Genomic DNA, 15,000 nt, shown 5'->3' on the forward strand with positions numbered 1-15,000 from the left:
GTTTCAGTCATATAACGTCTCCCCTCCCGTAGCGCCACCTGTTCTCTGGCCTGATACGTGCTGGTGCCAAGCTGAAGGAGCTAGACCTGAGTGACAATGCCCTTGGCCCCGTGGGTGTGGAGGGCATGGTGGACTTCATGTCGTCACCCGTCTGCTATTCCCTCCAGGTTGGTATTTTTTCAACTAAGAGAGGTCATTAAGAAAAGTAGAAAATGTGGGAATGATTGAATGATTCCACGAACAGCATAGGAGATGCCTTGCTTTCTGGAATCGTTTTATCCAATTCATATCCTTTTTTTGCTTTTGTGATATTACCAATATGATGTAACTTAGGGAAGGAAGCAGGTAATACTAAAATAATGTTTATTACTCTTTTTGTCAGTGTGATGATTTGGTAAGATAGAATAAGGCACAGAAAGTACAAGTACATTAGTGAGAATGGTACCTTATATATGTTTTTTATATTATAATGTTTAAAAGGTCCTGACTTTGTAATTACATATGCTTGATGTCATTTTTTTCAACATTTGATGAGTGTTTTTCAGGCTAGCAAGAACTGCTAACGAGAATACTACTATAGGTTTTAATTTGTATGTTAAATTTTAAAAGTACATGGCAGGGTAGTTGATAATGTTTAAAGATAGTTGAAGGAACTGAAAATCTGAAGAGGTGACCATTTGGTGTGAGTGTTCTTCAGACTGTCAATACTTGCTAAGGTACAATTAAGAAAAAAAGATGTTGAACACTGGTAACTCTCTTATTATGATTGCAGGAGCTGAGACTAAACAACAATGGACTTGGCATTAAGGGAGGCACTATGCTTGCTGAGTCTCTCATGAGGCTGGTGGATAATGCCAAAGCTGCTGGTACTCCACTAACTCTCAAGGTCAGTCATTAGAACCTATTTTGTTTTATCAGTTAGTGGGCATGATGATCTGTGTAGTTATTTTTATTAGTAATCAGATTATTTCTGTTGTATATCCTATGAATATGATATGTTGATTTATTACTGGTTTTCTTTATCATATGACATGTTTGACAAGTGCCTTCAAGTACCAGTGAAGTGGAATATGTGGTCAACTGCTTTTATTCTGATTTTATGACAGGTGTTTATAGCTGGTCGCAACAGGCTTGAGAAAGAAGGTGCCAAGGTTTATGCAAAGTTCTTCAAGGCTGTAGGCACTCTGGAAGAAGTTGCCATGCCTCAGAATGGCATCTTCCATGAGGGAATTGCAGCTCTTGCAGATGCTTTCAGTACCAACAACAACCTCCGTGTAGTTAACCTCAATGACAAGTCAGTACAACTTTATTATATCTGTTTAGAAAGTATTATTGAAGTTATAATGTGTAGTTATGTGTCATTTATTTACAATTTGATTGTTATTCTTGCAGCACCTTTACCCCCAAGGGTGCCCAGGCAATGGCAGATAAATTGCCAATGATGCAGAATTTAGAAGTGATCAATTTTGGAGACTGCCTCATCAAAACAGCTGGAGCCAAGATGATTGCCAAAGCCTTAACTTCAGGACACAAGAATCTGAGGGTAGGTCAAAGGCCATGAGTCTCATGAGGGCAAAATACACCTACAGCATTCTATTAGACTTGATTGATTGATGTGTGTGTGTACATATATTCTAGGCTGATGAAAACCTGTTCTGTTGCAGGAGCTGTTCTTGGACAGCAATGAGATTAACATCAAAGGTGGACTAGCAATAGCGGAAGCCATGGCAGATAAAGAGAACTTGGACAAACTCATGCTGGACTGCAATCAGTTTGGTGAGTGACTCTCGTATATTAGAAATTTGTTCTCGGAATTATAAATTGAATTGTTGAGTAATGTCTTTGTGCTCTCCAACTTTTTGTTGGAGGCAGAATTTTCTTTCTGTAAAGGGTACTCAAGTGATGTATACTAATCCTGCACAGGTGAGGATGGGCGGGAAATGCTCATTAGCCTTTTGAATGACTTGGGTCAGTTAGAGGCCCTTGACTCCCTTGAGGATGATGAGGATCCAGATAGTGAGGAAGAGGAAGATGATGATGACGACGACGATGATGACGAAGATGATGAGGATGAGGATGAAGAAGAGGAGGAAGAAGAGGAGGTTACACAGGTCCGTGGATCTGGAGTAAGCCCTCTGAAGCGTGGCGAGTCTGTTGTCATTCCAGTTAAGGTAAATGTTCTTGCCGTATATTTAAGCAAAATATTTTAACCATTATGCAAGTTAGCAGACAATTGCTTACATTAGACTACTGTGCTTTGAGTCATTTTTTCAAGGGTTTTGATTGGGAAAGATGAATAGTCACCTATTTCAACTAGACTTTCAAGGTTATGAATGCATGATTTTCTTCTGAAGAGTAAGTGATAATTGAGTGTGGGCTTCTTCATTTACATATTCATAATTCAATAATGAAATTCTCAAAATAATTATGTGAGGCATTTCATGAATAATGGTGCCTGTGGGCATGAATTTTTCAGTGTACTGCAGAAGAGTTCTGCGAGCAGCCAACAGCAGCCAGACTTCTTGGTTTGGGGAACTCTGGTCCTTCTCAGTTAGTTGAAGAGGCTAAAAGATTGGCAGAAGGAAGTGAAGAAGCCTTGATCAACTTCTGCTTGAAGATCTTAATGCGAACTGGATCAATTGCCACATCTAATAATGCAGAGGTATGTTTACATCAGTCTTTAAATCTGAAAAAATTGCTTCCAGTTCCTTCATGTTTACGTCAGAGCTTGACCTAGATTTGAATTTAATCTTTCTTTTTGACAAGTTCATGATATAAACATTGATGCTTAGAAATTAAACACAGTTATAGAGGATTCAGTCAATCTATACTCCAGAGATTAATTATGAACTCACTTCACCTTGAATAGGTTCAGAAAGCAGTTAATGCTGCTACAGAGCAGCTGGCTAAGGCGGCATTTACAGCAGCCCAGAAAAGTGATTCACTCTCCCTCGCTACAAATAGTCTTCTGGTCCATTTGGGACTCATTAAATGTGAGGTAAGTTTGTTGTATTGCATTGACGTTATTTCTTTATGCAATTAAGACTTTGGGAATATTTTTTCTTTCTTTCTTTTCCGGCAAAAGAAAGTTGTATGATTTCCCTGTCCTATATGCTAGTTTAGCTGGGTACTTGTAATATTCACTTTAGCTATGTATTGTGAAATGTGTTTACACATAAATGGCTTCACAGGTGCTAAGCCAACAAGGAGTTAATGACTAGACCTAGTAACCTCACCTGATTTTCTGTTGCTGTTTTTTTTTTTCTTTTCTTTTTTTTTCTTCTTTTTTCTTTTCTCTTCTTTTTCTTTTTCTTTCTTTCTTTAAACTAATTCTGTCAATTATTTTAATAGGCATAATGTTGTTTTTATGATAGATATTATAATTATTACAATGTTATTAACATAACTAGTTATAATATAAGAAAATATTTCTTAGAATCAAGACAAGTAAGCAATTGTTGAGGCATCTATGTGTAGAGACAATGAATAGACTAGACTCAGTGGGTATGGTGCGTGTTTATATACCATCCCCAGATATGCCATCCCCAGTGGCAATGGGTTAATGTGTATATAGAAGTAAAGGGAGTGTGAAAGCAAGTCTGTATAGAGAGACAGTGTCTTTATGTGTGTGTCTGAGTAATACAGTAGACTTGAGTGTATTGACAAAAGTTGCATATTACTCAGAATGTTGAAGTTGGATTATAATACAGAAAAACATTAGCAACATGGTATTGTTGGGGAGATTATAGATACTGGCAGAAGGGCATGTATCTCTTTGCATTGTTGTTAAAACATGCATGCAAGTTACCTGCCCCATAATTTTCTACCAGCTGATTGTTTTCTGTAAAGCTAACTTTATGGATAATAGTAATGTGGATGGTTATTATTATTCAAAACTTTAAGTGTTAGGGTCAGTTTGACCCACTCATGCCTAGTGCTTCTAATGATGTCTTGGAGAAGCAAGCTAAAATTCATGCTATGCACAGTTGATCCTGTTCTAAGTTGTGTGTGCTAAACAGTAAAAGTCTCTTTCTAGTCTCATTTCTTAAAAAGATAGCATATACTACAGCAAAAATGTTTACAGAGATTTATGCAAGATGCATTCAGTAGATGTACATGCTCTGACTTATGCAATAAAGTGTATAGTTTTTCTTTGGGAGAGCCTTTTGATTAACTCCCGGCAAAATCTGTGGTGCTGGTTTAGTTAAGGAATCGGATTACAGGTAGATGGATAAGCAGAGGTCATCCTGTATAAAGATTATGCTAGAGTTTAGAGAACATCACCCCTAAAATGTTTATTATGCTTTCTTGTTTACAGGACAAGAAATTCAAATTGGAATGGGACCTTAAAGGATGCCTGATTGCCCTGGCAACAATTGTGTCATCACCACTCTTCCCAGAGCAGACAAAGAGCACATTGCAGCTTTTCCTGTCGAAGTAAGTTAAGAGAAACTTTTCTTTTTTTGATATGGTTATAAAATATTACATAGCAATAGTGGTTTGTGTATGCTACTGGAGAGTAGTATGATATGAATAGTTTCTCCATAGAGTGCTGCTTTCCAATTTGAATACTAGTTCATTACCTTTCAAGCAGTCTGCTTTTCTTTATAAGCTATAAACAGTATAATCCAAGTACTTTTTTTTTCTTACACTGTTGCCAGAAGTGTAGCTTTCAGGTTCATGAACTACACTCGTATAATAAGATATTCACATCACACACTATAATTTGTGCATTGATCACTGACTGTTCCTGTGCCTTTGTCTTTCAGACCTAACCCGAAGATAGATGTCCACAATCAGGAGAAACACAAACTTATGGTAGCACTCTTTCAATGATAACTTCAGATGTCATATCCAGCAACAAAAATGATATTCAAGACTGGTGTTGTAATTTTAAGTTGTACCGGTATTTATAAATGTGCAAAAAGTGTCCATACGAACAGTGAATTTATTTTTGTTGAGTGCCACATACTCTCTTATTTTCTTCCTTTTATCTTTTAGACCCTTAATTCCTCTCTTTAATCTTTGTTTGAATGAAATGGAACTAATTTTAGTCTTGATTCAGTGCAGCCACCTTTGTCTACCAAAAGAGTAACTAAATATGTATACTAAATTATATGTATATATCAGTCATATATTAATCTATTTAACTTCTCTGCAATGAGTACCCAATAATTTAGTAGAAAACAGCCCATTCTTAAAGAGAGTTATTCTGAAAGATTATACCATGATATCCTGTTGGAGTAGACGTCATACAAAGGAAAAGTCTGTGAGTTAAAGAAATAACATACGAATTTGCTTTATTGATAATAGATCATGATTGATCGTAGTTTTTTTTCCACAATAATAGCCTGTTAAGAAATTGTAAGTATGCTCAGATGATAAAGTAGAATGTGTAACATCTTAATTATAGAACTGATTATATGCTGATAAGTATGTGATTAAGACATTACCACAGTGTCTACTTACATGGAAATTTTTCTTGTTAGAATAATATGTGACTGTGGTGAGAATATTTAGTGTGGTAAAAAAAAATTGAATGCAATATTTGCAATGTGCAGGTAAAGTTCATGACATGCAAGATTGTAAGTAAATTCTATTTTTATACTCAAAATGTATGGTTTATCTAGTTTCATTTGTATACAAAGGTTAAAATGCAACATTTTCCCTATTTATTGCAATAGCACATTTGTGCCACAATTTGTCAGGATGAATTATTGCATTGTTTCAGACACCATAGGATTACAGTATTTTCTGTCAAATTACATTTACAGAATGTATTCCACTGAAATAGAAGCCATATGGAGTGTTAACTTTAAGACCATTTAGAATCATTAGTGCAAATTAAGCTCCTTTACTGGAGCATCAGTAAAAAAAGATTGTTTATAATTGGAAAGAAGATTCGTAGGTAACCTAAAGTTTATTTGCTTCTGGATATTAAGAAGTTGAAGTTCAGATGGAAACCATGTAGAATCTCCTAGCAGATGAGCTATCTTTCCGTGGACTATTTTGAGAGGCATTATTTCTCTTATATTAAGAAATCCCCCCCCAGTGTTCTTTAGTTCAAAAGGTTACCAAAGAGTCATCTTGAAAATAAAATGCCAAATATAATTGGTCTTTTGATTTTCCATTTTTCAGGACTATTAGTGATTACTGTTGTGTTTTGTCATACTTGCAAGTAGAAAATATGCCTGAACTTGTTTAAAGAGGAAATGTACAATTTTTTTCTAATTTTCAAAAGTATCAGGTGAGTTGGAAATGGTTAAGGGGGGTATAACTGGTTACAATTAATAATATACTAAGACATCAAAGGACAAAAGGACAAATGGGAAATATTTATAAGGAATACAGGAGTAGCTCGAGATTTTAATGGCGATTTCAGTGATGGGAGTTAAATGCTGAATCACCTTATATATACAGGCACGGGAAATTTAACCACTATTCCTTGGTTAATAATGCTGTAAGGGGTATAAAGACTTGCTTTCGCCTTTATCCAGATTTTATTCGTAGATTGAATACACGCTTTATCTCAGATGTTAGATATTAATACAATCGTGTACAGTCAGTGCGAGAATTAACGCCATTCTTTAATTAAAAGATTTTAGCGTTAAGGGATGTTATTAAGAATCTGGAAACGCTCAGACACTCGACAGCATTTCGTCCAAACTCTCGTAGTGGTCGATAGCGTCGAGGAAGAGGTTATGAATGGCTGCCGCTTGCTGTAACATGGCCGCCCGCGTGTCTCGTCGCTTCCTGGAGCCGGCACTCCCGATCTGGGGGGAGGGAAAGTAAGCAATGATAAGAAAAAGGTGCTAAGAATATCAAAGGTCGTATAGGACTATGTTAAGTAAGTAATAATGACGAGAAAATAAATGTGCTAGACATCAAAGGTCATATAGGACTATGGTATTGTATTGTGTTGGGAGGGATTTTAAAGTTCTTTATTAGAGGTAGAATGTGTTTCGACGGTTATTTATTCCATGATAGTATGGTATTTAAAGGAGTAGGAGGAGAGGGTAGATGGGGGTAGGATAGGGAGAGGAAAGTAAGTAATGATAAGAAAAATGTGCTATGACATCAAAGGTCATACAAGACTATGGTATTGTATTGTGGTGGGAGGGTTGGGGAGGGAGGGGGGTAGTGGGTTCACACTTCTACACTCTAATTGCAAAGGGCAGTGTTTGTAAAATTGTGGATTTGTATGGATAGATGTGTATTGTTTTTAATGCTCCTAACTCCTGGAAATAAATACAATGTTCTAATTACATACACTATTTGCTAATTAAAAATTCGTTATTTGAAAAGTATTTATTCTACTTTTTATCAGGGAGATTATATACCTCATTTTGGGTTACAAGTCTGCGAGAAGTGCTACTCTCGAACCTATTCCCTAGACGGTCCAAGCAGCATTGTAGAAATAAGGTTGGCAGTTCATTATATTCGTAGAAAATTTACACTACGTCAACAGTTTTATTCTGGCTGTTATCTATCTATAGACGAAACCAACTGAAAACATTACTAAACCTTGGTTATCTTCTAAAAGCTTGCCCATGTATTTTCTTCCATTCCAGAACACGTAAACAGATAATCTATCCCATCCCGCGTGAAATAAAAACAATTAGAGTTAATTATATCATTATAGAACTATCTTGAAAGAAAATACGTAGGCTATTTTATCATTTAACTCTCTCACCCCACCTCCAGTGGACGGTCCTTTGATAAACGAGGAAACCACTAATTTGGCAAGATATTTACGAGAAAGTATTCAACCAAAGGACCTTGAGACCTTGTACAAGCTGAGGAAATTACTCTTGTAATTAGAGATTCCGCACTTATTTTGCAGATAATTATAACCTTGGATTGCGTGCCACATCACCGCTTAATAAACAAGTTCGTCTTGCCTTTGCTTTTTAGAATGTTGAGGTTTTATATATTTTACACCTGTTTAGTCTAACCCAATTAGTCTGATCGTTAAAAGTATAAATCTAACGCACTTTGTAAATCCTGCGCTTTAATATCTCCCGGAATAAAACATCAAAATGAGGACAAAGTAAAACTAATCTGCAACAAATATAAAGAAGTTTTCACACTAGTAATTAATACGAGGACGTCGATCTTACATTAAAAAAGCTAAACTATTCTTATCATTCAATAAACCTGCACATTAATATGGAATATTTATCATGAATCTTACGTTTTGGTTGATGAAATTGACGATGGGATCCATAATCCCGGGGTAAATGAGCAGGAGAGTGAGCAGCGCAGATTCAACAATTGCCAGTGTCACCTGCAACAAAAGGGATGGGTTAAGAAAATGACAAAATGAAAAATTCCACCTTTACTGAAATACTCCTGCCTTTAAGAAGTTTATTCCACGCGCACTTGTATATGAAAGTATGCGCGCCCAAAGATGTACTCTGACCCAACTGCGTTTCGTAAATATTATGTCGACAACTTTCCTCTATCAAGGATATTTTCACTTGCACTGCACTGCAGTCATAGGCTATAGTGTATAGACGAATATATTTGTTCATGTTATGACTGAAGGTTTAAACTGACGAAACATTTCATTTACTGGTTTACGAACAATTGGTATATGACGACCTTTGGACGCGCAGGCCTACACATACAGCGCATAGGGTTCATGTCAATATCTATTCATGTTAGTTTATAATTTAACACATGTCGGCTTAAAAAATGTTTGGTTAAAGTAGGTTTGAATATACATTTTAAAACTATTGAATACTACTGGCGGTTAGGGGTGATTCTGATGTCAAAAGAAACTATACCAGAAACATTTATTGCACTTACAACTTCTGCAATTGTGTAACTTACAGTCGAGGTCATTTGTAAATGGATAACCACGAGCTCAGAAATATACATTAGCAACACATATGCTTCAATAAACAGTAAGCATTAGAATGACATCAAGTTCTAAATATATGTATATACATACTTTGAATAATTACTGAATACGCGCAATGCAATATTCATATGGTATAAAGATACTGTATACACAACTATATCCCATCATCTCTCCTCATTATCCTTACCGCTCCCACCTGGATGATCACGTGATACCCTTACGTCACCAGTGTCGTCCTTATCCCCCCCCCTCCCCTCCTGACATTCTTCCTGGTGCTGTACCACCTTCCCCTGGTCCCTCTTCTCATTCCCTGGATTTTTTCTACTTCAACTACCATTTCTACCCATGTTATCCGTTGATTTCATAATGGCTCTTTTGCAGTTATCCTCATGCAATGTTACTCTCACTCAAATAGATAATCTTCATTTGCCCAATTCTATAGCTCTTTCTACTTTTATAAATCCGCGTCGTATTCCATTTGTTCTTTCCCTTCACCCCCTACACTGCCATTCAATCCTACAGTGCTTTACAACCTTTGGCATACATCTTAATCATAATCGTTAATTCATTTTCACCCTTCGATGTTTAGCACATTTCTTGTAACCATCAACCAAAAATATTTAACGAAAAAAATCAAATCCTGGATTTCATATTCTAGTCTGACTTTATAGTGGAACCACTTCAATAATTCAATAAATCCAATGTGTAAAAGTAATACGGTTGGTCGTTTTGTCATTCAAAATCGTACGGTTAAAAATGTCAAAACTAAATACTTCCATGAACTAATTAGTTAGGCTAAGTGACAAATATTCCACTGCAAGTGTAGACCCACCAATTGCTTATCTAAAATGTCAATTCAGGCTTTAAAGAAGATTACATTACGTAATTCCTCGTGTTCTCTATACATCTAACAATTTATTTGGTGAAAGACAATGTCCATCCTACTACGCGTTCTGAAAAAATAGGCCTATATAGCATTCTGGAGTGTTTCTAGTTTCTCATTAATCCCGAAGGCCACGCTGTTGGTACGAGGCGTGGTGGACTCGAGGTCTTCACACCTTTACTTTTTTATTACCATCCAGTCGTAGAAATATACTGTGGCCTCTAGAAAACATGACATGATGAGAAAGGTAAACCAACATGCAGGTTGGCCCCCCCCCCAACAAAAACGAAGTCACGCAAGCAGCAAAAATTAAAGCATTTGGAAAAAAATAAAGCCCTCGGAATGGATAGACCCCCAAACAGACAAGAAGGTAAACGTGAGGAATGGTGGACATACTTGCGTTATCCTTCCCGGCGTCCACACAGCGCCTGTAGTCTGGTCACTCGTCTCCTGCGCCCACACCAGCACGTGACTGGTCAGCAGGATGGAGGCGAAGGATAAGCTGCAAAAGAGGGTTCCTTTAGTCTATGCACAATCCAAGAATCTGGTTATTTCATTTCCCCCCAGTGCCTTCTGATTTGCCTGGAGACACCAAATATAATGGTACTTTATCACCTAAATACCCAGCTAAACTGATGTTAAAAGGTTAATGTTACCAAGAGCGGCGCAGAGAGAGGTAAATGGACACTGTCATCTTATAGAGCATAAGAAACAAGGTTATAAACAGAACAGGTACAACTGAAAATATCCAAAACACCTTTTCACAACCAGAGTTCTTTATGTAGCGTTTTATGCGTTAGAGAAAGTGCTGATAAAGAGGGGTACAGGGGGGCTTGCCTCCCCTGTCTAAGAAATAAATAGAAGCTTAGAAACTTAGGGTATGAGCGTTATCACATATCTTATTACCATTTCTTGTGTTCCACAAGATATCGGTGTTCATTTCCCACTGTCGTTCTGGGTAGCATTAACCACATTGCACAACTTTGTAATTTCTTACAGTATGGACGCACTCGCCAGAGAACGTCCAACTCTGGGTCTAAAAAAAATATATATCCATCAATCTAAGTTGCCATGACTGGGTGCGTCCTTCAGGCACTGCTCAAGAGGATGGTTGATAGAGGGCTCTGCCCCCCAACACCCCCCATCGGGAAATATTGCCTTCACCTTGGTATGCACGGCAAGAGGTGCAACTCAGGAGCACCGAGTGGACTTGGGCTGACAACTGCGCTTTCAGAGAACTTTTTCCTTTATTTGTGGCGTTACCGTTCGTGTCTGCAGATTATTTCTTCTACCGACAGGTGCAACTTTGCCCTCTCCAAAAATATTCAATTTGCCCCAACTTCGTTCGCCCATACCATAAAGATCAACCCACAACCGTAAAGATTAACCCACAATTTTATCAACTTGCGAAGGAAATACCATAGATCATTTTTCCGGTCATTCTCTCAATCGCAAACAAAATCTACCTGTGATATATGGCTGTGGGAAATGCTGGATTCAAGTAAACATGAAATATGCCCATCTGCCTAGGGGGCGAGGTACGTATTGAAGGTACCTACAAAAACGTACAAATTGATACAGGCGGTCTGAAACCTCCCGCATATATGGTGTCACTGCCATCTTTTTATCTTCTTGGATTACTTAGAGGTTCCAAGACCGAAGTGGTTTGAAATCTTAGCCGTTACATTTTTTTTACTTGTAATATGGTTTCGAGAACCACAAACATACAACAGCACGCCTTACTTGTGGTACCGCCTGCACCAGAAACAAACCGCTGATTTCCCGTCAAAAGGAAACTGATCGGGTTTTGTCTCATCTTGCTAGACTCCTTTTGCTTTTTAAAGTTGATATTGAGGGCAAAGGGAGAGTCAGTGCAGTTGATCAGAAAGATTTTTAAATTTTCTACCGATTCGATGGAATACTTTGGCCTTGAAACTATTATCGTAAGTGGACAGCAGTGGTAAACGCGGGATGCAATTGGAAATTAGAATCAAAGCACTTAAATGTATTTGATATTCGTATTGCTAACGTCAACACGAAGAGTTCTTCATTCAGCAGTTCATTGCGGTCTTAAGAATGATAAAAAATATGGACTAGTTACAGAGCCTTTACGTAGGGTCCTACCCAGGTGCTCGTTACGTATAGTTGATAAAGGGATAAACTTCACCAATGAGAATACGTGACACTTGCTAGTCGAATTCAATTTTGTTAGCTTCAACACTTGGATCACGTCATTTTTCCACGTGGGTGCTGTAGAAAACTTTTCTTTACGCTTTAACCACGATACTTTCCTACAACGCTATGGTAGAGTCCCTACTTTCATTTCACAGAGAGAACCAAACGCATCAACAATTTACTTACATTCTAAAGATCATGTTGATATAAACACTGACAAATCCGCTCTATAAACAGCGTCCACTCTCCTCCTTCGCCGGTCCAAGGAAGGAACTGAAGGCCACCCTCGGAGACCCTCACTTTGCCTTGTGGACCGGCTACTTCTCGGCCGTCGTTGGGAAGGAGCAACACGCCATTACGAGGACGACCTTGTTCGGTTGTTAGCGCGGCCAAATGTCCGTCGGAGCTCTTATGGACTCTTATTAACGAGCAGATAGAATGTAGTTAATACGTAGGCAGGATTTGATTCGATTTTGCAGGCGGTGTTCATGTTTATTTACGATGTCTATAAAAAAAATAGATTAGAGTACACTGCCTTTTCGTTGTAACAACACTAAGTAGATGAGTCGATCTTTACTTTAAGTTGATTTTGACCAACTTGACTTTGCAATGAAAAGAGTAAGATATTTTTTTTTCGGTGTGATATTTATTTTATATTTTCATATCTCGTTCGTTGGTGCTATAAACCTGTATTTGCATCGTGCTTGTTTTCCGTCTGATGTAATTGTAAATCTATTACACCTGGATAGCGTAATCATATCAAATATTTAAGGAGAAGAAGGAAACCGAGATCAGGAAAGTTACCATAGAAAAAAAACTTAAAGAGAGAACGGCATCGTGGAGTTTTAAATGCAAAGAAGACGACACACACACACACACACACACACACACACACACACACACACACACACACACACACACACACACACACACACACACACACACACACACACACACACACACACACACACACACACACACACACACACGCACACACACGCACACACACACACGCACACACACACACACACACACACACACACACACACACACACACACACACACACCCATCCACTAAATGCAAAGAAGACGTCACTTAAGAAATGGCCGCCAGCCTTCCTCTTCTTCTTCCAGGATCTGCTTTCATTGCATTCTTGTGGGAGGCGGAGAGCGAGCGAGGGCGCGTGCGTGGACCGAGTGCCTTATCTCATGTTACCGAGCCGTCGTTGCCTCAGAGATTGTATTACCGTCTCCACCTCACGCGGCGGCCTCCTGCTGCTGCTACGGCGCCTCTCCCAGGTCACGCAGGCCTAAGACCTCTCCACTTTATACCATACAAACGCACCCCCCCAACCTCTTCGCCCTCCCTCCCGCACCCGACTGACCGTCAACGCGTCATTTGATCTCGGCCGAGCCCTCGTGACGTCAGGTGACTGGCCCGTCGGTCACAAGGTCCCCGGCGAGTCGGTCCTGGAGTCGGTCCTGGGGGCGGTCGACTGGTCTGGCATTCGGAGGAAATGGAGAGGGAGAGCGAGTTGAAGAAGAGTAGGTAGAGAGGTGTGTGCATGCTAAGGTTTAAGAGGCTAAGAATATTGAAAGGGGAACAAAGTTAATGGAATGAGGGATAACTGAGAGAGAGGGAGAGAGAGAGAGAAAGAGAAATAGAAAGAGAAAGTGAAAGAAAGAGAAAGAAAAATAAAGAGTGAGAGGAAGAGAGAGAGAGAGAGATAGAGAGAGAGAGAGCGAGAGAGAGAGAGAGCGAGAGAGAGAGATAGAGAGAGAGAGAGAGAGATAGAGACAGATAAAGAGAGAGACAGAGACAGAGAAACAGAAAGAGACAGATGCAGAGACAGACAGGCAGATAGACAGATAAACAGGTAAACAGATAAACAGGTAAACAGATAAACAGGTAAACAGATAAACAGGTAAACAGATAAACAGGTAAACAGATAAACAGGTAAACAGAGAGACAGCATAAGCAGATAAACATCAACAGAGACAGAACAGCTGCAAGACAGATAGGCCGTCTCGCACCGGAGGCCATACGACCCCCAATCGAATTCTTGAGCAGCTGATCGTGCGTGAGCGATGAGAGGCGGGGGCATGGGGGTGGGGGTGGGGGGGTAGCGAGGAACCTATCCGTCACCAGGGGAGGGGGGGAGAGGGGTGCTACCTGTCATAAGGAGAACGGGGGGCTACCTGTCACGTGTTGACACGGCCCGGAGGCGCGTGCCACCTTCATTACACGCACGTACACGCACCGCAGCCTTCCGTCCGTGCACAAATGCTCATATGATAACTCAAACTCCTTTTTAGTAAGCACGCGAGGACTTACTCTCCACGAACACGAAGTACGTCCGTAGCAACAGAGAGAGGCTTAACGCGAGGAAGTCACACGATCACGCAACCCTTTTAGGTAATGGGGAATAGGCTCGTAAAACCTGGTGGCGACGAGCGAGTATTTCAACTTCACACTCGGAAACACAGCACAAGACACGCGAGTGAATATCTAGAAATATACGAAAGGAAATAAGATAGAATAAGAGGAGAAAAAGCACATATAAAAAGTCCCCCGTGTTGGACGTGCGCTTCACACAAAAATGTACTGAATTATGAACATGTTATTTGATTAACAGTGGTTTCTCACATTCCTCTTTCCATGCCTTGCTTTAAATCAAATCCGTTTTTTTTTAAATCTTATAAAGAACAATCATTGCTTATGACATTTATTCTCTCTAGCTTCTAAAAAAAATGATATAATCCGCCAGACGAGGCTAAATAAACCGTACGAACGCATTTGTGGAGAAAGGCGAGAGGTGTCTCAGATAGGGAGGCAGACCCATTCATTCCTCGCCGCCACAACGAGGGGGTCCGAGGGGAGGTTGGTGTGGGTGGGGGGAGGAGGGGGGATACGGGGGAGGGGTTGGGGTCTTAATGCATACGTAAAGGTATATGGAATTACATACACGCGCACTCAAACAAACGCACACACACACACACACACGCACATATACACAAACAAACACACACACACACACACACAAACATACACACACACACACACACACACACGCAC

At 39.3% G+C, this 15,000-nt stretch overlaps 2 protein-coding genes across 2 annotated transcripts in view; one reads left to right on the forward strand and one right to left on the reverse strand.

The window, feature by feature from the left end:
- Window positions 1-6,109, forward strand: part of RanGAP (Ran GTPase activating protein) — a 9,798-nt gene extending 3,689 nt beyond the window's left edge. The window contains exons 3-12 of the mRNA XM_027367086.2: window positions 33-167; window positions 773-886; window positions 1,107-1,294; window positions 1,393-1,543; window positions 1,665-1,776; window positions 1,924-2,171; window positions 2,477-2,662; window positions 2,870-2,998; window positions 4,319-4,437; window positions 4,770-6,109. Of these exons, the coding sequence (XP_027222887.2) occupies window positions 33-167; window positions 773-886; window positions 1,107-1,294; window positions 1,393-1,543; window positions 1,665-1,776; window positions 1,924-2,171; window positions 2,477-2,662; window positions 2,870-2,998; window positions 4,319-4,437; window positions 4,770-4,836 (1,449 nt within the window). The 3' untranslated portion in view covers window positions 4,837-6,109. The remainder of the gene's footprint in view (window positions 1-32; window positions 168-772; window positions 887-1,106; window positions 1,295-1,392; window positions 1,544-1,664; window positions 1,777-1,923; window positions 2,172-2,476; window positions 2,663-2,869; window positions 2,999-4,318; window positions 4,438-4,769) is intronic.
- Window positions 6,110-6,481: 372 nt separating this feature from the next.
- On the reverse strand, window positions 6,482-12,269 carry LOC113815025 (uncharacterized). The gene is made up of 4 exons (XM_027367113.2): window positions 12,111-12,269; window positions 10,146-10,251; window positions 8,195-8,287; window positions 6,482-6,773 (listed from the first exon to the last, which is right to left on the reverse strand). Exons 1-4 carry the CDS (start codon window positions 12,122-12,124, stop codon window positions 6,639-6,641), a joined length of 348 nt encoding a protein of 115 aa, XP_027222914.1. The 5' UTR covers window positions 12,125-12,269; the 3' UTR covers window positions 6,482-6,638.
- Window positions 12,270-15,000: the final 2,731 nt, after the last annotated feature.

The sequence above is a fragment of the Penaeus vannamei genome, chromosome 32 (assembly GCF_042767895.1).
Source record: "Penaeus vannamei isolate JL-2024 chromosome 32, ASM4276789v1, whole genome shotgun sequence".
NCBI classification, from domain to species: Eukaryota; Metazoa; Arthropoda; class Malacostraca; order Decapoda; family Penaeidae; genus Penaeus; species Penaeus vannamei.

Bases quoted from the DNA above. Each gene is read 5' to 3' on its own strand.
- LOC113815025 (XM_027367113.2), bottom strand. The intron at 8,288-10,145 runs GTATGTCCACCA...CTTTTGTTGCAG, and splicing joins CGCCGGGAAGGATAACGCAA to GTGACACTGGCAATTGTTGA. The intron at 6,774-8,194 runs GTAAGATTCATG...CCCTCCCCCCAG, and splicing joins TCAATTTCATCAACCAAAAC to ATCGGGAGTGCCGGCTCCAG.